This window comes from Panulirus ornatus, chromosome 31 (assembly GCF_036320965.1).
Source record: "Panulirus ornatus isolate Po-2019 chromosome 31, ASM3632096v1, whole genome shotgun sequence".
Lineage (NCBI taxonomy): Eukaryota > Metazoa > Arthropoda > Malacostraca > Decapoda > Palinuridae > Panulirus > Panulirus ornatus.
The window spans coordinates 3,213,332-3,238,546 of NC_092254.1; the positions used below are offsets into that span (position 1 = coordinate 3,213,332).

General features: G+C 43.6%; 1 protein-coding gene across 3 annotated transcripts in view; it reads left to right on the forward strand.

Annotated features, from left to right (window-relative positions):
* Positions 1-25,215, forward strand: part of LOC139758699 (uncharacterized) — a 53,408-nt gene that overhangs the window by 19,948 nt on the left and 8,245 nt on the right. For 2 of the 3 annotated variants that reach the window (XM_071680343.1, XM_071680344.1), the window contains exons 2-13: positions 3,991-7,023; positions 10,776-10,900; positions 11,546-11,823; positions 11,961-12,097; positions 12,630-12,757; positions 13,736-13,991; positions 14,414-14,522; positions 17,105-17,212; positions 18,058-18,183; positions 20,023-20,212; positions 22,259-22,543; positions 25,095-25,184. In XM_071680343.1, coding sequence (XP_071536444.1) covers positions 3,991-7,023; positions 10,776-10,900; positions 11,546-11,823; positions 11,961-12,097; positions 12,630-12,757; positions 13,736-13,991; positions 14,414-14,522; positions 17,105-17,212; positions 18,058-18,183; positions 20,023-20,212; positions 22,259-22,543; positions 25,095-25,184 — 4,865 coding nt within the window. The remainder of the gene's footprint in view (positions 1-3,990; positions 7,024-10,775; positions 10,901-11,545; positions 11,824-11,960; positions 12,098-12,629; positions 12,758-13,735; positions 13,992-14,413; positions 14,523-17,104; positions 17,213-18,057; positions 18,184-20,022; positions 20,213-22,258; positions 22,544-25,094; positions 25,185-25,215) is intronic. The other variant, XM_071680345.1, reaches the window with a different exon arrangement.

Sequence of the window (25,215 nt, forward strand, 5' to 3'; positions counted from 1 at the left end):
TCCCCGTGTGTGCATTACACACGGCTGGTGGTCAGGGTGAGGACGGGTGGGGGTCCAAGGACAAGGACAAGGGTGGCGGTGGTCAAGGACAAAGCGTTCGTGATGATGCTATCCGTCTCCCCATTATTCCAAGGCCGCGCAGCAGCCCAGCAACTTTTTTTTTTTTTTTTTGACGGATGGAACAAGTTATCGCCACGACCACTGATACATCATCGCTGGGAAAGATGCTCGCTAGCAGACATTTGTCTTTATAAATGGCTTCATAGTCAGTGATTACGGCAGATTATTCTCCTTGCTCAGTGGAAGGTTGTGTTTCTACCAATTTTTGCGTCAACTTGCTACACAACAGCTGGAGCAAGTGTGGACGCGGCAATTTAGCTTCCCTGACGTTCGGCTGTGGTTACACCCGCCCGGATCATTTCCCGGGGTTTTCGCGTCCTGTTTGTGTACACGATGCGAGGGTTTGCCGGTAGGGGCGCTTGTTGTCTGACCTCCAGCCTTCCCGCCCTCAAGGTTACCGCAGTCCAATCTTCTTCCCAAGACACTGGTAATTCTAGTGGTCTTGCTAAGGTTAATATCATCAGGTATTATTCCCTCTTTCCCCGAGCTGGGCGGATATATATTGTTGTCTGCGCTGGTTTTTCAATTTCCTAATTGGCAGAGCAACCCAATGGTACGATCGTTAACCCTTGTAAGTGTAGGTTCATCATAACCAAGGGCCTCTCTGTCGTGTGTTCAAGGGTCGTAACTTGGTGATCAAGGCTCAAACTGTTGGAATCAAGAATCTTACCAGTTTCCCTAGAGAGTTAAGGTGACATATTGTGAAGATATTGAGGTATCTTTGAATACGATTTGTTATTGTCCAGGTAAGGTACATTAACCAGCTCATGTAACCTGCCTGTGTCATCCATCCAGAGATGAAATGTTCCCACCTTCTTGGTGGAGAACTTGCAAAGTCATCACCTGTACAGGAACTGCATTACAGGTTGATTAAAAAGCCAGACCCACTGGATACATTACCTCAGTGGAAGGCAGAGCAAACAAAAAAGAGCTTTCTCTGAACAGTTTACGGTCACTGTTGTTATGCAGTTTACGGTCACTGTTGTTATGCAGTTTACGGTCACTGTTGTTATGCAGTTTACAGTCACTGTTGTTATGCAGTTTACGGTCACTGTTGTTATGCAGTTTACAGTCACTGTTGTTATGCAGTTTACGGTCACTGTTGTTGTGCAGTTTACAGTCACTGTTGTTATGCAGTTTACGGTCACCATTGTTAGGTGTTGCCGGCAGTTTGAAACATGTAGAATTATTTGTTTGTTTTTTTGTAATTCTTATTCATATATTGGTTATGTTACCACTGCTCACATGTACCAGTTTTCCCCGCCTGACTATTATAGCAGTTAGTCTTGACATGATGGCATATGTTAATTAGTCAACCCGGAAGTTGGTGAGGGTGAGTGTTGCCGTCTAGGTGAGCCCGGGATTATCTAAGTCTGTTGGCGGGGCGACGGCTGTGGCTCGGGTCGTGGGTCAGGTTAGGCAAGGTGGGAGCACCATGACCCTGCCCTTAGGGAGCCGCCCTCCGGTGTGCAGGGTGTACACCACGTCCCTTGCTTGTCCCCTGTCGCTGAGGGTGTGGAGCGTGACTGCGGGTGTAGTGTAGTGTAGTGTAGTGTAGTGTAGTGTAGTGTAGTGTAGTGTAGTGTAGTGTAGTGGTTATGGATAGCGAGGTGGCCTGGAGTGGAGGCTTCATGGTTGGAGGAACAGTGTCAACAACGTGCTCTGTTCATCATCGGGAGAGCCGTAACATACACACACGACCTCCTCCTCTCTTCTCTCTCTCTCTCTCTCTCTCTCTCTCTCTCTCTCTCTCTCTCTCTCTCTCTCTCGTGGGATGGTGGTGACGCCTAGCGGGACCGACCCTTGGTATTATCTCAGACGGGATGCTCGCTTCTTCCCATCTTTTCTCACAGGTCACTTGAGGTCGCTTGGGGGTGGGGGGGAGGTGCCCCGGGAAGGCTGGGGGGTCATTACAGCTTGCAGGAAGTGGGTGGGATGAGGTCAACGTCACACGGAGGTCAGGCGTCACACTCAAAATCACTCTCTTCACAAAATGGTCTCGAAGCTCTGTAGTATGGGAAGAGACAAGCGTCACATCCGACAATAGTATCCCTGTGGAAATATGGAAAAGTTCTGGACTGTATCCTGATGTCCACAATATTTTTTTTTCCTTTTATTACCCCTGTTCTACCTGGCTGTTACTGTAGTGAAGCCACACAGTAACTCCCTGAAGTCTTTCGCTCTTTCATGCACGTCTCTCGTGCTTCCAATCCCTACTGTGATGCAGCTGAAGGTCCCCATCCATGTACGAGTCCTTCGTTGCAGACTCCACAAACAGACCCTTCCATGAACGTGCAAGCTTCCCGTCTCCCAGTTTATGTTCTCTCAGAAGTTGTTTACTTTCCATGCTTATGTCTTGTTTGGGTTTGGTTTTCTTTGTTCTGTTGCTGTGCTTGCCAACCACTTACCCTCCAGCATTATATGACCACTTACCCTCCAGCATTATATGACCACTTACCCTCCAGCATTATATGACCACTTACCCTCCAGCATTATATGACCACTTACCCTCCAGCATTATATGACCACTTACCCTCCAGCATTATATGACCACTTATCCTCCAGCATTATATGACCACTTAACCTCCAGCATTATATGACCACTTACCCCCCAACATTATATGACCATTTACCCTCCACCATTATATGACCACTTCTTCCAGTTGATCTGCCGTTTAGGGTGATACTCTCAGCTCACGTGGTATAGAGTCTGTCGCAGGATAAAATCTACCAATGATTTCTTCGTTCATGATGGGAACTGTAGTTACTAGGGAGGCAAGTCCACTGCGAGGCCGCCCACCAATGGAAATATGAAAAAGATTAAAAAAAACAGGTGAATAATAACAGATGGTACATGATTCAAGACTTCTGGAGAAAGTGGAAAATCTTCTTTGTAAAAATGGTCATGTGGCAGTTGGTAGGAGACGTGGGAAGGTTCAGAACAGTTTGGCAAACTTAGCGGCGGTGTACGGTAGAGGGAGACGTGACAATAGCTAACAGTAACCATGTAACGCAGGTCTTCACGCAGTGTTACCTGGTCTACATCATGATGAAGACTCACGAGCAGCCACGTCTTGGTACTGGAGATTTTCCTGTGTCTCCATGATAATGTCTCGTGTCTCCGTCTTTATAACTGATCATGAGAAGTTGATCGTGTGTGAGGCTGCGTCTCACTCCTTCATGTATACCATCCTGGCTCTCGCCCTTCGTGACTACCCTATACACGTCTCCTGCTTCATGTATACCATCCTGGCTCTCGCCCTTCGTGACTACCCTATACACGTCTCCTGCTTCATGTATACCATCCTGGTTCTCGCCCTTCGTGACTACCCTATACACGTCTCCTGCTTCATGTATACCATCCTGGCTCTCGCCCTTCGTGACTACCCTATACACGTCTCCTGCTTCATGTATACCATCCTGGTTCTCGCCCTTCGTGACTACCCTATACACGTCTCCTGCTTCATGTATACCATCCTGGTTCTCGCCCTTCGTGACTACCCTATACACGTCTCCTGCTTCATTAGAACTCTCTGCAGGATTGTCAAGTAACAACAACACGCTACAGACTTTTCCTACACTTATTCTTCCCACAGTGTGTTGTAGGAATACATCATCCAGCAGGGTTTCCTAAAACTTAATGTTGATCCTTACAGAAGGGGTCAGTGCCCCTCCTCGTGTGTGTGTGTGTGTGTGTGTGTGTGTGTGTGTGTGTGTGTGTGTGTGTGTGTGGGTCCTCACACCTGCTATAGCAGTAATCGTAAGGCAATATAGTGGTAGTGACTGAACTCAGACCACTTCACCGGAGGAAGCCTCTCCCTCCCTCCTGCTCTGATATACAGGTAACTAATATCTTGTTTCTTCCAACAGGTGTAGCAGTAGAAGGCTTTGACCCCTCCAGGGGCCCCCAGCAGGAGGCAGATGCCCTCAGCCCTGCCAGCGGTCCCCTCAGGCAAAGTAGTGCCAGTGCTGGCGGCCAGACGCCAGTACTGAGTGAAGTAGGGGAGACACGAGGGTCCGAGAACCAGTTCCTCCCTCCAGGAGTGGGCCTTCCAGCGGTTGTACATAGTGATACGAACCCCAGCGAGGTGCTAACTACAGTGGCGGCGGTAGGAGATACTGTAGACGCTGAGATAGACAGTGATAATGTGCAAAATGATGTGACTACTGTAGAGAGTGACTCAGATAGTGAGGTGGTGCCTACAGTGGAAGATGATGTGACCACTGTAGATAGTGAGGTGGTACCTACAGTGGAAGCTGATGTGACGACTGTAGATAGTGAGATGGTACCTACAGTGGAAGATGATGTGACCACTGTAGATAGTGAGGTGGTACCTACAGTGGAAGATGATGTGACGACTGTAGATAGTGAGGTGGTACCTACAGTGGATTATGGTGTGACCACTGTAGATAGTGAGGTGGTGCCTACAGTGGATTATGATGTGACCACTGTAGATAGTGAGGTGGTACCTACAGTGGATTATGGTGTGACCACTGTAGATAGTGAGGTGGTGCCTACAGTGGATTATGATGTGACCACTGTAGATAGTGAGGTGGTACCAACAGTGAATTATGATGTGACCACTGTAGATAGTGAGGTGGTACCTACAGTGGAAGCTGATGTGACGACTGTAGATAGTGAGGTGGTACCTACAGTGGAAGCTGATGTGAACACTGTAGATAGTGAGGTAGTACCTACAGTGGATTATGATGTAACCACTGTAGATAGTGAGGTGGTGCCTACAGTGTATTATGATGTGACGACTGTAGATAATGAGGTGATGCCCACAGTGGGAGAGGATGCGTCGACTGTAGAAACTGCCACTGCTGGTAGAGATAGTGTGCTTGTAGAGCGTCATGCCTTCACCCGTGTAGAGAACGTGACAGCTGGAGGTGACACAGAGGATGTTGTGTCTGCTGTAGACAGTAGTGAGGACACGGTGTCTACAGCGGCAGGTGATGTAGGTGTCACAGGTGGCGTGGAAACTTGGGGTGACATCATTGTTATGGAAGACCCAGAGACATCAGAGGTCAGGAGAGGTCCACATGTGTCTCTCTCACTCCCAGGCGGGACTTCAACCTCCCCGGCCTCCAGCATCCTACTGGAGGCCGACCGGAGCAGCGGGGATGAGAGGCAGAGTGTGACCTCTGACCCTCATATGATGCCACCTGCCCCTCTACCTTCAGCCGTACAGGAGGGCACACCCCACACCCAGGCAGACTCGCCCATCCCGGCGTTTGTGAGTGTTGTGGAGGAGCCGAGTGTTAGTGCTGAGGGTGGCGTGGCCTCCACCGTGGCGACGGTGGCTCCTACTGACAAGTGGGAGACGCCCTCCGTCCTGGGCAGACCTGAGGAGGACGTTGAGTATGACCTTATCCTGGAGACGGTCGTCAAGACGGTCACCCTCTACCAGGACGAGGCGTCCTTGCAGTCCCTGGAGACCAGTCGCCGCCTCCCCCGGACGGTGTCGCCAGACCTGGTGGCCACACCCGCCGAGCTGAACAATGTCCTGCCCACCGACCAGTACCGCGGCTTCCTCTCCCACTCACCCTCCCTCTCCACCTTCATGTCGGTCACCTCCCACTACCCGTCCGAGCTCCGCAAGTCCAACCGCAAGTCCGATCCTGAGCCAGACATCGACGACATCATCAAGGGGATCGTGCAGCTGCTGGGCGGTAACGTGAAGGTCACGGCAGCTGACGTCACCAACACACGCCTCACGACCTTTGGCAACAGTCAGGTCACCAGCAGTCGCATCAACAACCGCGGTCCTCCCAGGCTGACCAAGGTGCCGTTCGGCTTACTAAGTTCCGTCGTCCACTCCCGCCCGCCCATCAGGCCACCCGTTACCCCGCCCATCAACGTGGCCGACCTGCGGCCTCTGCCTGGCCGGCCGCAGTTTGTGGCCAACACTCGGCCGCCCTTCATGGTGCCGCTGCCCCCGTCGCTGGCGACTAGGCCGGCGCCCCCGCTCCAGCGGCCTTACGCTACGGGGATTCCGCTTCCAATTGACCTTCTTCCTCATTCTGGGGAGGAAGACAACGCCTCTCCAGAGGTGGTAGTGAACCCCGCTATCCCGGGCCTCCCGGACAAAAGCGGGCAGGCCGTGGCTAGTCACCCGGTGGAGGAGGGTTCATCCACCATGAGCAGCTCCGAGGTGATGCCGTCCCTCCAGCCCACACCCACCCCGGCTGCAGCACCCGCCGACACCATCACCACCTTTATCACCATAGCATCGACCACCTCCCTTGGCACGCTGTCGTCGACAACTAACCTGGTGTCGGAGTTCGTGTCAGAGACCGCGAAGACGTCAGCCAGCGGCCCGAGCAATGTGGGTGAGGTATCTCCTTCTACCAGCAGGCAGGAGGGTGTCACGGACCAGACCACCATCACCACGCCTCCTGCTGCGGCTGCGTCAGACACATCCACAACTCAGGCCACACCAGAGACCTACCTCCACCCGTCCATGCTGGACCCATCCTCCACAACAATAGCGCCAACACCAGCCACAGAGGAGGAACCTCAGCCACCCTCCACGGTGGCCACCTCCACCACATTGTCGGTCCAGGTAACGTCGACCACCTCCGACACCCGTCCTTCTGCCACGCCTCCTCTTGTCCTACCTACTTCGTCGATGTCCAAGCCCCAGCCTCCCACGCCTTCCCGTCCTCCTTCTCCACCCATGCTTTCCCTGGCGCGCCCGCGCCCTGGAGTGGTGCTGGACGACTCGAACTACCGCCCAGGGGAGATCATCACGGGAACGGTTGTGCCTTACGACCTGGGAGGCTCGGGGGACATATTCGACGTGACGGTGTCTGCCCATCAAGGCTTCGGCGGTACACCACTTTCCCCAACTCAGAATCTACCTCCGAGGCCTAACTTGGGCCAACCTTTCGTTCCAGGTGAGCCATTGACACGTGAGGATAGGCTACGGTGAAGAGAATCGTGAGGGGTCTGTGGCTGTATTAACCTTGAAGATTCTATGTTCAACAGGTCCACTACATTGATCTTGTAGAAGTGTACACTTTTTCCGCTTCCGTCATTGTTCTTTTCATGTTCTACACAGGTTATCATCATATCGTGGTATATGTACATCAGCTGTGTCAGCTAAACTGTAATGTGGTTTACCATATCTTCCGCCACACTGCCGGGTGAAGGTTGGTCTCCGTGGCTTCAATCTTCGTAACGTCTCGAGCTGGTCTGTGTGAGTCTCCCAGTCGGCAGACACAACTGGTGTCATATGCGGTGCTCTTCACCAGGTCCAGCATACGTGGTTTGCACTGCTTCGCTCGCAACTTTCGCCAGACTTACTAAGGCTTCTCCAAAGTGAACTCTGTTCCCCTTAGAGGATAGGTCTGCCTGTGGAAGAAGTCTTGAACACCAGTCTGGTGCGGGGCAGCAGGAAAGACTGACGCTGAAACCTAAATAGATGTACCCGCCATTTTCTCTCGTCCAAGATGTTGCTTACGCTGTCTTGGCTGTGCTAGAGTTTTGTATCGCGTGATCTCTTCCCTCTGGATTCGTGTTCTGTGTTTGCTTCATTACATTATTATTCTGCCAGGTAGTGAGTGACAGATTTGTAACATGAAGCCATTTTTCGCCAAGGTAGACACAACATTGCTTCTTATCCGCTTGATTGATACTTAACCACCTTCGCATGAGATGCCCTACCACAACTGGTGTGATGTGTGTACTTTCTGTGAGTACATCTGGCGAGGTACCATCCAGGCCATGGCTCTGTGGGAGTCACTCCCTGTATAAGCCACATTATATCCTGTTGTGTGATACCTAGTGTGCTCCTCGCTCCACCTGGCTGGTATTGTTGGGAGATGTTCGCTCAGGATTGTAACGAAGGGTCGTTATGAATCACCAGATGTCTTTAGAAGACCGTACACTCCCAGAGCAGTTAGGCACCTTACAAGGCTTGGCCAGCATGTGTGCAGAGAAGGTATATAAAGGGCAGACAGGCAGTTGTTATATTATTTTACGGTATAATCCCCATTGACATCAGTGCTCGTGGTCCATTTGTTCTTGAAACTGATGACAGTCTTATAGAATCCTTGTGGTGTCAGATCAAACCAGGAGTCAGCAGTCTTCTCTTGCTCCCACATTGTTTATCTGAAGGTATACTCGATATAGTCCTAGAACAATGACGTGTGTAGCTACCAGTCTTGTGAGTGAGCTTTGAGTGAGGGAGTGAGAGCGAGTGTGGCCTGCCTTCCCGCTGCTCTACTTTCCAGCAGCAGCAGCAGTTAGCGCGGAACAGGTAGGGAGCCGGTGATGCTCACTTGATTTCTCTCTGTTTACACACTAAGTATCGGCTTAAGATCCTTCAGAGTCTTGGTTTACATCATGAAATAGTAACTCATGAACAATATATATATCTCGTATTAAAGAAATGAGAGCAATGCGTAGAATGTTGCCAAAAATGGAATGGAAATCATTGGTTACTGTGATGAAGGCGGAAATCGGGGGTGTTTACATATACGTAAACACCGTCTTCCACTAAGCCGCCAGACTTAGTGCAACAAATTACTGGGGAAAGATTCTTTGTGAACTTATTTGTATTAAAAGGACGAAGGCAAAATTATATTAAAAGCTTTCGAGTAAGATTCCTCTCCACCACTAGATAGGTTGTGTTAGGCAAATGACTATTAATGATCACAGGAGCTAATTTGCTCTATTTGGTTACATTTGATTTCGGTATCACCTTCGGCAGGATGTGTTGAAGGGAGAGGGCTGTGAGGGTGGGCCCGTAGTCGGTTCATGCCACTGGGGAAAGTGAGGCGCCTCCCTCATGCCTCATTATGGCTGCCTTCACTGATGACGTAATGACATACACTTGGGCTCTATCCTGTCTCGTCACAACAGATGATTGTCGTGTATAGTTGATGTACTTTTGTATTATGCAGTAAACTCTCAGACAGTTCATATCTTGTATAAGTACATATCAGAAAGGTTTCCTTGTTTCTTTGATACTTGTTCGTTGTTTCCCGCTACAGGAGGGTGGTGCTAGGAACACACAACAGACGGCGTCAGTTGGCCACGTCCACTCTCTACCTGTCTATGTAATTTACCGAAACTAGAGCTCCGTATCCACAGCCAAGCCCCGCTTGTTATTAAATCGTAAGGGACACAATGAGAGACTTAGAATTCGTGAAAATCAACTAGAAAGTTTCTCTCCAGTGGCATCAGACCATGCAAGTTGCACAACATATATGTATGCATCAAGCACAATAACAAACGTTTAGCAGGTGTAGACCAGGCCCTTAATGGCCAACCGTACGTGGCAGACAGCCATGCGGGTAGAAGACCCAGAAACCAGCCGGAGGTATGTAGATGCTCAGTGTTACCAGTGAAAAATGTCTTGAGAATCCGATCCAGGATCCTTGGCTGCTACATTCCTTGAAACCAATAATAAGTAATGGAGATCATTATTCTGCCATTATTTCTTTCGTCTCTGAATGTCATCGGCTATTACTTGAAACCTGTTTTGGAACCATTCGAGAACGAATGCAGTCTTCCATTACGCTATACTGTTATGATCCAGGCTTGAGTTGTGGCACGCTGTGCACCTGAAAGTCAGCATATTAGTAATAAACAACTTGTATACAGTAATTATGTGGCTGGAATTAGTTAGCGAGCAGGACTACTTGCCCGTACCGTCTCAGCTTACAGAAAAAAAGTATTTTCCTGGATGGTGTCGTACAGAATGGATGATATCGTGTATGGCTGGGTATACAGGCTGCACCATCGGAGGATACCCAGCAGTATTCCTGCATTCTTAAATAAATTATCTTGTCATGGACCATCTTGTGGGACACCTAGGGCGTATGACAGACAGACATCTCGTACACAAGCCCATATTCATCCCAGTGTTCGTCAGTGATCCACACTCTAGCATGTCCAGCCAAGTGTTCCTATGGATTGAGTTTGTTAATCCCATGGGATTCGCTTCGGGGGACCGGTTAATTTTCTTTAATTCTTCTTAGTGCAGGTTTTTTGAAGAGTTATTATTAAGCCAGTTTTGTGATACATGAAGCTAACGGCAGCATCCCATAGGTAAAACGGTCACTGTTTCTCACTACCAATACAAGTGCAGTCAGTCTACTTGCTCAACTGTGATCTTTTGTCGTGTCGCCGCTTTCTATGTTTTCCACTTGGGATTGTAAAAATAGGATTATATTTATATAACTGATGTAACATAAACATTATGCATATTCTAGTAATGATTGTATGTCACTATTTATGCTTGTCTGGGAATATATACATCCTTAGGCGTCAGCAGAATATTGTTCGGAGGATGACAAAGTTGACAAAATGATGTTAAGTTACTAGTATGAGTTGATTTATCAACTTTTCAAAAAAAATTTAAACATTGATGAAAGGAAAAGGTGCTTTATTTCCAATTTTTTTTTTTCAATAGTTTGGATGAAATGTAATTTATTATTTTTTTCTTAGGCTGGCGGTAGTCTCCCCCCTCCGCCGTCCCCACATGTAAACATAACGTGTGCATAATGTTTACATAGGATAAGATTGCCATTTATTTTTGTGTATGAAACATATACAGGTATATATTACATTTACAAGTTGTTTTGAGGAAAGAGGCTAAAGATCAGCCTTCCTCTTGTCTTTCCCTCGTGGGTCGTCATAGCTGGGGCGCTGGATCCTCTGTTGACTACGGCTGCCGATGCCCACGATGCATTCGTCTCCATTGACGGCCGCAAGACGTACTTCAGTCTCTTCCCTACCTCCACCCAGGCCGTAGCAACACCTCAGGTCAGTGCCAGAGAGAGGGAAGGTAATTAGTTACAGAGAGAGAGAGAGAGAGACTATAACAGCCACCATAGAGGAGCAGGTTTACAGTTCACCCAGCTGTTCATCCTCCCCTAGATGCTGGTCAGTAGAATGTGTACCTGACATAAGCTACGGTGTGTGTGTGTGTGCATACGTACGTAGGAATAAGGGCATGGTACAAATATACAGGGTTGAGAAGACGGTGCAGTATGAACGTAAAATTCCCCGTAAAACAAATAGTAATTACCTAGGCTACTACTGGTGTAGCCGAAGTGCCAACCCCGTCAGTGCAGTTTTTTAATCGGAACGATTTGCATGTCAATAATTTATGTTTAACTCAGATCTTCATATGTATGTAGCAATATTATATCGAAGATTTGATATCTGATATTTCCTTGAAAATTTAGTTAACAGACAAGCATGTAAGAGACGACTGAGATTGGAGAGACATAAAGGGGGACGAATAGATTGCTAGAGATACGAAGATATATACTTAGGTCGAGATATAGAAAGTGAGAGATAGAGACATCAGAAGGAAAGAAGGACGGAGAGTAAGGGGTAGAAGAGATGGGAGATGAGGAATGGATAATTGGGTAGATTAAGACTAATTTCATGTGTTGTAAGCAGGGAGGAACAGTGGGAACTGGTGTGGGCGTGGTCATACCAGAGGAGGACCTGCCCCAGGGGGACCGGCAAGGTTACTACCCCTCCCATTCTGTGCCGCTGCGTCCCACCAGACGACCCACGGTACCACCATACCCACACCTGCCCACCCAACCACCACATCAACACCCACCCACACTGCCACCACGCCCATCAACACAGCCACAGCGCCCGCCCATCCAGCCACCAACACGCCCCACCAGGAAGCCTTACACCCGCCGACCAACTCAACCAGCTATCAGGTATGTTATAACCACAATGTGTTTGTCACAACCTTATATCATGTAGTTTACAACTCCAGTATGATTAAAAGAACTGCCAGCATGAGAATTACAACCTCCTGTGCGTCCAAAAGGGTGACGTATGTCTTTGTTCCCAGGATTGACACCTGTATCGTAGGGGATGATTCAACATGCCAGGAGAAGCTGGGGGAGGTGTGCCGCACGGAGGATGAAGTGTCCAGTTGTTTCTGCAGGCCGGGTACTGCCCGACGCAGGCCTCGCACTCCCTGCAAGAGTTAGTGCTACTTATTCTTCCATGAGCAGTTGTGAAATGATCAAAAAGAATATGCAATCTTCATTATGTGTGTTTTGCATGGCTGATAACAGGGTAACGGTATTGGGATGCATCAATAAGTCAGGCAACTAGATATTACAGAAATCACATGAAAGTAAAGCATAATGAAAAGGGTGTTCCATTTTTTGGGACCCCATTTCTCATCTTTTGATGTGTGTGTGTGTGTGTGTTACATTCTTCCATACTTTGAAGCTTAAGAGTCATCCCAGAGTTTCCCTTAAGTTTATTCTTGCAGCCACTTTTTGAGGATTTCATAGGTATTATTACTGTATGACATAAGAGCTACCTCTTTAGTACATTCCCAGATACTATTTTGATTCTGACAGCCACTAAGCAGCTTCTGTCATAAGTTCTGTCTTAAGTCCTCTGTATATGAAAATAGCTACTTTTGTCAGTCTCACCCAAGCCCTAGTGTGTTTCCACAGTTGCTGCTAAAGTGTTGCTCTGAGTTTGACAGGTGTTATCTCCGCAGGAATGGTATCGCTACAGGTGTCGCTGAAGGTGGACCGTGTGGGCGACCAACGCATTGTGTGGGGTGGCAACTATGGTAACCCAGAATCTGAGGAGTTTCGTCTACTGAAATGGGAGGCTCGGCATGCGGTCAGTACCTGTAGGAATCAGGGCTTTATGAATAGGGTCATAGACTAGAGGACAGAACCTCAGAAATCTACTGCCTCTATCTAGGGGTGAGAGTGACAGTCCAGGGCCTAGAGCTGAGTTTAAGGATTTATGTAAGGATTCATGGTATCGCTTAAGGATTCACAGCCTAAGGTCAGGATCTAGTGCCTCAGTCGAAGGACTAGGGTCTCATTCCAAGGGTCAAACTGCAGAGAAAGGTCCATGGCTAAAGATCAAGGTCACAGCTTCATCCTAGTGTTCTAAGAATCAGTCCAGTATTCTTGGCCACAGAACAAGGTCCAAGGTCTCTGGTCACTGGTGCTATTTAGGAGCTAGGATCACAGACCAATGTCCAGGGCAACAAACCAGGGTATAGTCTGTCAGTCCAGAGCTGCAGTTTAAGATTTGAGGTGACTGAAAAGGACTGAAGGCTTTATTGTAGGATATAAAACTATAGTTAAGGGCTAATGCTAAGAATAAGGGCCCAGGGCCATAGACCAATGGCCAGGGCCACATTCTAGCATCAAGGGACATAGTTCAGAGTCTTGTTCCGTAGTATGTCAACAAAAGCCTTAGTCTAGGATCTCAGCCCTCAGACTAGAGGCCACAGTCACAGATCAGTGCCTCAGGCCTCAGTCCAGGGACACAAGTTCAAGGCCATAATGTGAAAATTTTTATAATTATGTAATGTTAATGTTACTATTAGCGTCAGTAACTTAAGATATTAATTATAACATAAAAACATCACCTGATATGTGCTGGATCAGTTTATGCAGAACATGGCTTGATGTCTTTCATGTCATACCATAACGATTTTGGCTGCTGTTGCTGCCATGATTATTATGATGAAATTAACTTTTCATCTCTGCACAGCTTTACTTATTTCCAACCATGTTACATGTAATATTCATTCTGAAGCCATATAAGTGAAGTGATTGCCTTTCTGTAAATGTTCCGCAGATATCGAATACCATGACAAAAACTCCTTTGGGATCAGCTTACCTGGGTAACATAGTGCAAAAATTCTACTCGCTGGGTGGAAAGGTGATTGTTAATTCAACAATCAACCTGGAAGATCTGCCAACAACCAGGAATCGTAATATTCGCCAGACACTACAGCGGCAAATTATTCAGGTCATCCAGAGCCATGCCAACAACATTGGCAACTCAGCCCTCTGGGTAGATGGTCCCCTGAACCCAGTACCAGATGTCTCCGGTATGGTTCACTCCTCTCTTTTGTCTCTTCACTGGGGTCTGTATTGGTCACATATTTTTGGTCTCTTTATGATTAATGGCTTGTGCAATGTATGCATCATCAGTCCTTTGTATTAAGATTAAAGGTAATACCAACACACCATGGTATATATGAAATCCTCATGAATGTGTAATTTCTTAGTGTCTTTACAATCTCCTGTGTGTGTGTTTTTTTTTTGTGCACATACATATAATTGTGTGTTTGACTTCCCAGATGATTATGTCTCTGTTGGTTTAACCATGGATGTACATATCTTGTATTGAGTGCAAAGTTTGTATCTTATGTTCACAGTTGATACTATTATATATGTCCTTGTGTGAAACTGGTGGGCTGAGTCTTTATATCTGAGGGTCTAGTAGCTACATTCTGGTCTATTCTGACAGATGTTAATGAGTGTGGTGATGCATCTCTACACGACTGCCATCGCCATGCAACCTGCATCAACCAGTTTGGTACTTTTACCTGCCGCTGTCTTCCTGGCTACACTGACAGGTTGGTGTCTTTCTAGTTTTTATTGGGAGCTATAGGGGGTTGCTGAATCCCCAGGAGAATTTTAAGGGCTAATATAGCCTCAGGAAGGTTGCTTGGATTACTATAGCCTCTGTGGGTCACTGTGGGCTGTTTTGTGTGCAGGAAGTTTTGCTGGTTACTGTGGTGTTAAGGGATACTAGAGGCTCCAGAAATTTCTGTTGGCTATGTGGACCCAGTGTGTTATTAGGGACTTGTAGTTACAGAGTTTACTGGGGACTTTATGCATAAAAGGGGCTGATGGAACCTTCATTGATCTTTAGCAACACTGAGGTTTACTAGGACTTTGGGGATTTAGTGAAGGCTCAGAGGTTACTAGGGCTTTGACGACCTCCAGGACACCTGGTACTTTATTTGTAATCTTAATATGTTGATTATTATTGTTCTTTTTTCTTTCATACACATTCACTATGTCTTTGTGAGAGAGGTACCATGTGGAACAGATGACTGAGCCTTAGAAGAAAAATTTTATTATTTTTGTTATTATTTTTTTATCTTATTGTTATTATTATTTGGCAACTAAGAGGGATAGGATTGGGGTCTGGAAATCTTCCCCTTCTGTATTGTTAATTTCCAAAAGAAGGAACAGGAAAGGGAGCCAAGCAAGGATTTTCTGGACTCAGATATCTGTTTGTGATAAGGTAGGAAATTGCAAGGAGGCATGAAAAAATGAATTGATATTATTTTTATCATTATTCAATGCTGTGATGAGTATCGTTAGAAGAATAAGGCATGCTTGTGAAGAGGAAGGGAGGAGGTTGAGTCACATCAGTGAAGTTGGGTCTGTCAAGGATATGTGGTATCACTGTGGTTATTTAATCCGGCTATGGACAGAGAGTTGAGAGAAGTGAATGCAAGGGCATTAGAGTGAGAGGTGGTGATAGGGATGTATATGAAAGGTGGATTAATTGTTGTTGCAGTTGACATGGCTATGATGGCAGACTCCAAAGAGAAACTCCAGAAGCTGGTGACAAAGTGTAGGAGTATTATTGAAAGAAGTGAGTGGAGAGTGAATGCAAACAGAAGTGAGGCAATGAAAGGCAGCAGAGAGAGGAGACAGGATGGTGTGATAGTAAGTTTGAATAGGGAGGTCCTGCTGGAAGTGGAGTGCTTTAGGTGTCTGGGAGTGGATACATGGCTGAAGTGGAGTTGTAGGGTGGAAGGGAAGACAAAAATCCTGGATGCATTAAGGACTATTTAAAAGATACTAGTGTCTGTTAGGGCAAAGAGAGGTATTTTTGAAGGTATAGTGGTCTTGACAATATTGTATGGATGTGAGTCTTGGGCCTTGAATGCAAAAGAATAGAGTTAATTTGTTGGAAATGGAATGCCTGAGGACTGAGGATAGTTGATTGTGTAAGGAATAACAGTGCTAAACAAAGATATAGTAAAAGGATAATGTGATAAGAGAGCTGATCAGGATTTGTTGAATTAATGGGGATGTATGGAGAGAATTACCATAGAGAGACTGACTAAATGATTTATGTACTTATCGGAAGTGGAAGGAGCACGTAAGGAAACCTAGGACAGGATGGATATACTCTCTTGTACTCCATGCTATCCTTGAGAGACAGCTGCTTCCCATATATATCCCATTAACTCTATTTATATTTGCATTTTTATATCCTATTCTTCTTCTACTTTCTCAAATTCTTAATTCAAGTAGATATGACAGAATATAGGAATATAGCCTCGCCTAAAAAGATAGTTGTTTGTATTGGGAGAAGTTGGTAATAATACATAAATACTGTAACACAGATATTGCAATATACTTCAAGTCAATATGACAGAGTATAGCCTCACCTAAAAAGATGGTTGTTTGTATTGGTAGAAGTTGGTAATAATACAGTAATGCTGTAACACAGAAATTGCAAAATACTTCCATGTCATAGGATGGACAAGGGTACACTGAAATACAACTGGCTGAATTTTTGTAAGTGGCTTCTCCAAATGAAATTCAGTGAATGGTTGTTGATCTTATTTCTATTTTCCAGGGACATAATCTGTTTATTTAGTGAGTTAACACCCCTATTTTCTACTATTTGCTTCATGCTCATCTTTTTTCCCTCTAAGGCTCAGTCCTCTGTTCTTAATACTATCTTGCTGATGGGGGAAATGGTGAATATGTATAAAAAAATAGATATTTCTAAAGTTTTTCTTTGTTCATAAAATGCTTGTCTATTATTGACCTATGTTGGTAGTTGTATTACTGAGATAAATTATGTTGCATATGGCTACCAGATGTTTTGCACTATACTCATGTACTGTACACTGTGTACGGTTATCCTCTATGTTGTTAGGTATTTCTTGATACTGTTAGTTCTTGGATTGTTTTAGTTCCTACTGTTTGATTAACATAAATCTTGTAGAAGCATTGCATGCAGTTGTTTCCACTTGTCAATTTTTGTTTAGCGTGATTGCCAGCTGTTTAGTTATTCATATGATGATTTAGTGTGGCTGCCTGCAGCTTTATGCATGTAAATGGTGATGCAGTATGACTGATATACTCCTTCAAGTAGTATTATGTTGAAGGTATGTATTTTCAGGTTCACAGATGACCCAGAGCAGGTAGGACGACGTTGTGAATCCTGTTCCTCAGACTACTGCAACAAGAGGGGTGAATGTGGCATCAAGGATGGCCACAAGGTGTGCCAGTAAGTGACTCTGCTGCTTCTCCTTTCCACTCAACTGGAAAACTTTTGGTTCCTGTTCATACCAAATTTTATCTGCTTTCTGAAGTACAGTACAGTTATATATTTGTTAATTTCTTTTTCTTTTATAATAGTTGTGATGGTATGGGCAAATGAATGCCTTAATCCTGGCTCTCTCATATTTTGTGTATATGTGTTTATTATACTTGATTACCGTTTCCCGCATCAGTGAGGTAGTGCTAGGAAACAGATGAAGAATGGCCCATTTACTCATATACACATATATATACATAAATGCCCATACATGCACATATCTATGCATATACATATCATCATATACACACATATACATACACATACAGGCACATACATATATACACATCTACATATTCATACTTGCTTGCCTTCATCTATTGCTGGCACTACCCCATCCCACAGGAAACAGCATCGCTACCTCCTGCTTCAGCAAGGTAGCACCAGGAAAACAGACAAAACAGGCCACATTTGTTCCCACTTAGTCTCTAGCTGTCATGTGTAATGCACCGAAACCACAGCTCCCTGTCCAAATCCAGGCCCCACAGACCTTTCCATGGTGTACCCCAGCCACTGGTTCAGTCCACTGACAGCAAATCAATCCCAGAATACTGCATTGTTCCAGTTTATTCCATTCTGTATGCAAGAAGCTTTTCCACACATCATGAAAACTCCATTTTGTAATTCTTTGAGAACCCAAAAGTAGATCTGGTACTCCTTACATTTAGAAAGTATCCACTCTTGTTTTTCTCTTCTCATCTGGAGATTAGGAAGTTTAGTTGAGGGAGGAGAGAGTAAATGCTATCATCTTTCAGGTGTAGGGGGTCGTACTATGGCAGCAGATGTGAGATAGATGGCGAGGTACTGGGTGTGGCTGTTGGAGCATCTGTGGCTGCTGTTGTTATCATCATCCTTACACTTATCTTCCTTTGTATGTGGAGGTAAGCCACTTTACGTGTTCCTTTCATCCAGTCCCATGTATGGTCCATATGATACTGTTAGATAGATTAACTTGGAGGTTGTAATAATGTGTCCTTCATTCATTCTCTCTTCTAAAGTGGTTGAGTATATGGGTGCTACCATCTCATTGTATGTATGATCTGTACTTCAGGTACTTTATTTACTACCCTTTGCTGTTTTTCTAGTATATCTACATCTCCAAGTTGAACAGAACGAGGATTTATGTCTCAAATTGGGTTATATGCATGCTGTGAGTATTTTTCTAATCATCTCCTCATTCCTCTTCTTGAAAGCAATTTTGACATTGACTGGTATATGTTTTGTCTTTAAAATGCTTCTTATGTAGTTTTCTGGCAATATGCAGTTACCATGTCCCTTTCACCTTTAGGTACCTGTAATTTGTATCCTCTAAGATGATAATCTGACCAAACCTGAAAGCCCATTAGGTCTCTTTGTAGGCTGTATAGTCCTGAATACTTCTTATTTTTCTCTTTAGTGCCACCCATGAACATATTCGTATGATGTCAAAGTTTGCAAGTCATTTGCATATATTGGTTATAGCAGTGTCATATGTCTTTCGTTCCTCTCCCTTTAGATAATTAGATAATTAGCTGTCTAAGATAATTGAAATGCTGAGCTTTGTCTCTTTTTTGACTTACATGCAGACCCTGCCATAAGCACTTCTCCAGTGACCTCTTTGTTCTAGACCACAAAATATATAAGACTGTTCAGTACCTTGGAATTCCATGTTCTCAGTTATTTATATTCCTGAGATTTTCAGTTCTGAAAAGTTTCCTTCCTTGTTACTCCTCTTGGCATTTCCATTTCTTTCAGAATCTGTGATTCTTTCCTTGCTAACCATGTAATTGAATTTGTGGTAACTTTCCTTAGATGGGGTATAATAGCTAATGGATGTATTAAATGAAAATTATAGCAAGTACTGAAATATTAGTTACCCCGACTCTTGTATATTCATTGATATTCAAGCTATTGTCGGTAAATTTCTCTTCACTGTCAGTGTCAGTCCTCAAGTCAGTCCCCGCTGTGAATCAGTTGTTAACAGTGTCACCATTTGTACCTTTGTCATTATTGTATTATCCATTGTGTCTACCTGTATATGAGCTCCTCTGAATTGTCACCTGTCTCAGTCACCATCTTTATTTGCTTGATTATGATTTTATAAGTTTCAGTTTGTTCATGTGCTGTGAGTCACCATATATGCTTGACTTATCACATTCATTATATTTATCATTGTCCTTTATGCTAACTCTCCAATTTACCATCTGAGACTAATATGAGTATCACCTACTGAAAGACTGATTAAGTATGTTACTGGATAGCGATGACTGCTAGACAGTTTTTAAGCTGTAATTCAAATCATACCTGTCAGCCATACAGCAAAAATGATGTTTCATAAGTATTGACCAAAGCAAAAAATTGCTACTTTTACTGCAGATTCTCTTGGGGGAAAAACTCTTGCTTTTCTTTTGATATCTTTATCGCTGCTTTTAAAATTCCAGCATTATTGACTTTCTTTTCCATTGTCTTTAGAACTCAACTTTCCTCTCAGTATTCTCATATTGTGTAGAATCCCATCATTCGAGATTCAGAATACCGCATTAAGATCTCTCATTTTCCAGGGTCCTCAAAACCCAGACATGACTAATTTTAATCTTTCTTTTTGTTGTTGTTACACCAGCCTTCTCCTAAGACTGTAGAACCCCAACATTCCTCTACATCTGGAGGACTGTACCATTCTTTGGTGTTTTCAAAACCCCTGTATTCCTGTCACTTACTGTTGCATATCACCCCTGTTGCAGCCGACGGTGGAAGGCTCAGGACCGCAAAACAGAAGTGTTGGCTCGTGGGGCAGCAGGAACAACCCTTGGGGGCTTTGCAGTCAATGTACAACAAAAGGGGGCATCTAGCCAGCAGTATGGCGTGACACTTGAAGACCGCATGCGGTGGGCACAGCTGGCTGACACCCTATCTAACCAGAACATCTATGCAGTAAGTGCTGAAATATGTTGGTGAATAGCTGAGGATAGCAGGCACTTTTGTGTGCTGAGTCCAAGAATGTGATGGTGTAGAATGAAAGTGATAGGTGCATCTGTTTGTTTGGTCCTGTCTTGTGATGGGAGAAAGGTGTATGAATAACAGTAATGTTTGTACTGAATGGCTGATGGTGAGGGCAAAGATCATGAAAATTTTGTGTACACCTCCGTATGTATGCCAGGATTTCGATTGAGATGAGAACAATAGGTACATCAGGATGCTTTATCCTGAATTATGGTGGTAAAGAGCAGAGAGAAACAGAAGAAGGATGTAGAAACCATTCCTGAGTAGAATCTGCAATAGGGGTAACAGATTAAGGTAACAATACAGAAAAGTTGGTAAAGGTCAGCATAGATCAAGTTGTTCACACGGTTGATGTGGAATGAGGTTTTCATTCTCTGACATATATTATGCTAAGTGAATCACATGTGTTAGTGTGTTGAGTTTCTTGAAAGTTTTCTCTTGTAAAATGATACACAGTCTTTTAGAACAGTTCATTATCAGATACGCAGAAATATGTATTATTGTTGTGCATTATTTTTTAAGAAAAATTCATAAGCATTTTCATTATGATATTACATGATCAGAATATGAATATGACTTACTTATTGATATACATTTTGACTATTTAGAGATGACTTGATACTGCATGTGATAATGGGTAACAAATGTTTAGAAGTGAATTACTTAAGAGTATATCAATACATTCTTTAAGAAGCTTTTAGTCGTTGTCTCTGCTTTTGGTCAGAGTTATGTGGCAATAGAAGGAGCTAGGTAGGCCATTAGAACTGTTTAGTGATTGAAAATTGTCATGTAAGTTCATTTTAATTTGGATGAAACTAAGATGTAGGTCTTAATACATCTGCAGTGGCAGTGGTAACAGTCATGGGTAGAGATTTTTTTAGTGTTTTTCCTAAGTCAACATAAATTGGGAGTAAGGGGCATTTAGATTATAGTTATGGATGTCCAGACCATATGATAGGGTGGGGGCTGACAAAATTGCATACACTATTAGATGCTACATGAAAATTTTGATTTTATGCTTCATGAAAATTGAAGAAAATAACTAAGAATTAAACAAAACACAACACAAGAACAGATGTAAGGAAATGAGGCATATTCTTTCTGTTTCAGGTGCTAATTATTGTAAGAAATAGCAAACAAGTATGAAAGAAAAAGAAGAGAAATAAAAGCAAAAACAATTTAAACAAATTTATACTTTTGATTATAGAGATGAGTACTAATTTGGAAGAAAAGGGAGTCCTTAAAAATGTTCAAAGGGAGCAGTGTAAGGAGTCACTCTCCAGCTTCATTGTAGTCTTCTTAATAACATCCATACTTTCAGGAAGTACTAACTCATTATAGAAATTATAGTTGCATTTAAAGATATCATAAAAGAGGAATGATAGTGAGTGCAGTATGATCAGAGGGCTTACTGAAATGGTTTGTACAAATGAGAAGGATGAGGAAGAATAACTTACCAAGGGAATTTGCTTATGACAAATGGTGGGAGAAACGGGAGTACCTACTTACCTGGCTACCAAGGGAATCTGCTTATGACAAATGGTTGGAGAAACGGGAGTACCTACCTACTTGGCTACCTACATATGTACCTACCTACCTACAAGTGTATATAATAAGATGGAATGATGAAGCCTAAATTTTCAGGCTAATGAGAAATTTGCATGGGACAGAATGAATTGGATTGATGTTTTTCATTAAGAGGATGATTTTTTTTTTCAGTGGGCTGATTTATATTGGATTATGATACACTGTATTTGATTTTACATCTAGCTGTCTCGTATATGAATTTCAGAAGGTCAGGCACCTGATGAGCCTCAAAAACTCTTGACTTAACATTCATTAGTGAAGACAATGACTTATTGGTGTTCTTGTTTTCTGACCTGTTTCTTTAATTCTTCATGTGCAATCCAATCTTGTTTAACTATTCCTGACCTGATTGTTGTTTGAGGCCAACAAACTTGATGTTTGAACTTGTAGCAGCAGCAGCACAGTGAAACTGTTGGAGGGATGTACACAGCCAACAGCAGTGACTACCTAACCTCAGCTGCTACCTCTACCAATCCATTCTCCATATACAACCGTGTCACCCGTGCCCTCTCCAACTCCACTCTGGCTGGCCAAGATGGTGGATTCTTCAACCAGCTTCGCAAACTCTTTGGTGTCTCTAAGACCACTAAGGACCACAGGTCATCCTACATGATGACTCCACAGCCTAACATCACCTTCCAGCAGCTGATGGCTCTCCATGCTCAACTGTCAGCTGTTAGTTGATGCCTTGCTCATGTGTATGCTTTGATCTCACTTTACAAAGTGTCTCTAACCTTGAAGTCTTGTTTTACCTTTGACCTTTGCCCTTCACCTTGATATCTATCATTTTGAGGTCTTGCTCTCAGCTTTACACCTCACTTTCATATGATATATTTTTATGTCAGTCATCGTGATGTCTTCCTTTCACACTAACACTTGTCTCTTATCTTGATGCCTTCATCTCACTTTAGTGCCTCACCTTTACACTGATGTGTTGTATGATATATTTTATGTCTTTTATCATGATGTCTTCCTTTCATGTTATCACTTATCTCTCATCCTGATGCCTTTACCTCACTTTAGTGCCTCACCCTTACCCTGGTGTCTCATTCTTACTTTGATACCTGCCAGTCACCCTGATGCTGATCTCTCACATTCAAGCTTGCCTTTCATCACATTGCTCTGATATCACCCTAACATCTTAGTTGAGCTTCACTGCTATGCTCCCACCATGACATTTACTCATGATGCATACCACTCATCTTCCCTTAATAGCTTGCTGTTACAGTAACATATTTTACTTAATGTAATGACACCTTGCTCATATTATAATATTCATCTTACCTTGACACTGTGCTCTTACCGTGATATCCACCTCTTTCTATGACACTGTATTCTTACTTTCACATTTGTCTCTATGACATGTTTTTGCCTTGACTTAGTGCACATATTTTGACACCTTACCTTTACCTTGAAGGCTTGGTCTCAGTACCATTCCTTAGCATTAATTAATATTCTGCTTCACTAATTGCTTCACCACCTGGACACTTCCATTAACCTTACTGTCTGTAATGGACCCTAACAGCTTTCAGCTTTTTGCATGAATTCTCTCATAGATAGTTCTTGAAGAACTTATGAATTTGTGATGGAATTCATCATCGCTTTGCTTTGAAGAGACTTTATGACAAGACATCCTTCTGTTTTGAGTTTACAGTACCTCTAACAGATCTTAGAGCACAGCAACCTCTAGTGTGAGTTTTCAATAGTGACCTTCTTGTGAAAATTATGTCATTCACTTGGTGGTCATTTGATGTTTAGAACACCCACACTGTTGTCCACCTGCCACCAATCTCTGCCCATTGTTGCCCATAGTACCACAAGCTAGACCATGAAAGATTATACAGTTATTTTTTGTCTTTTATGTGTTTCATTATTAATGATGATTCTAAAATGTTTATTAATCAAAATTTGGAACATGATACCACGCTTTCAGATTAAATGGAAATAGTTCCATTAACATTCTCATATGTAGCTGTCTCATTATGCATTTCCTAGAATAATTATGCTGGCACACACTAGATGCAATATGCATCCAAATTCACTTCTTTTATGAACGTAAGCATGTATAAGAAGTATAAAACAAAAAGCTGTATCACAAATAATTACCATAAACATGTAGGTGCTCTGTATTGCTATCTTTTGCACCTTATGCTCCTCGGGTACTGGGGTGCTCTCTCCCTTGTGTTTGCAGGTGTTAAAAAATTAAAAGTATCATTAAATTATTCTCATATTAAAAGGTAAAGATTGAATATGAAGTATAGTTACATTTGGGATGACTGATCTTTTGTAATGCTGGAAACTACATCTTGGAGGTATGATCTGCTGTGTGGCCATGATCAGTGTGAGTAGAGGGAAGTAAAAGGCAGTGGTGACTAGAATCAATCAAGTCATCCATACCAGAGTTAAGAAAGACATCTTCACACCAGTGTTTGAGTTCTGTAAGCTCAGGGTTTGAACTGCATTATGGTACTTGTGTAATCAGGGTCTGAAATGCATTGTGGTACCCAGTGTAATCATCCCAAAAAATAATTACGTACAGGCTTTAGTGATTTTTTCCTGTTTTTTGATCCTGTGTGAATCCTGGGTACTGAAGAGGAGCCACATAATCCAGCTGTGAATTTATTTGCCATATGCAGTATACTGGGTCAGTATGACCTTTGTATGTCTTGAAAACATGAAATGGTTAGCACAATAGATGATTAAGATTGCTGAAGCTTTTTCACTAATCATGTAATCAAAGTAATGAGTCCACTACAGTAACTTGGATGTGGTGACACCCTTCTTACACTAAGATAAAGAAGATGGGCAGCTTTCTTTACACATCCCAAACAAATTTTGTCAAATATTTTTGTGTGATGTCACCATAATGGAAAGGAAGTCTTTTTGTATATTCACTCTTGCCAAGCATTTCATAGTACCATGTCATAGCTGTTTATGAGCTATAATTGTGGGATAATTTTGAACATCTTACTTCTTCCCTAAGACAGCATGTGTTATACAACAGAAATGGCGGATGTCTTTTCTTGATGTACTTTTAGTCTTGTTATAAGTTTTCCCCCCAGACATTTTTCCACTTGACTTTCATCATGAGACTAAAGCCAATGTGATCTAGTAAAGAACTTGGTAAAAAAACTAGAAGTGACTAGAAGGTAGTGACCAGTAGACAGACTAGAGTTAGCAGTAATTGAGAGTAAGAAGAATGATGACAATCCACTTGTCTTTACAGCAACCTGAGCAGCTGAGAGGTGCAGGTGGCCCATCAGTCCCACCCAATACAGCTCCTACACCCACACCTTTGTTCCAGCACCAGAGACAGGTGAGTTTCATGCCAATGTACCATGCTGCCT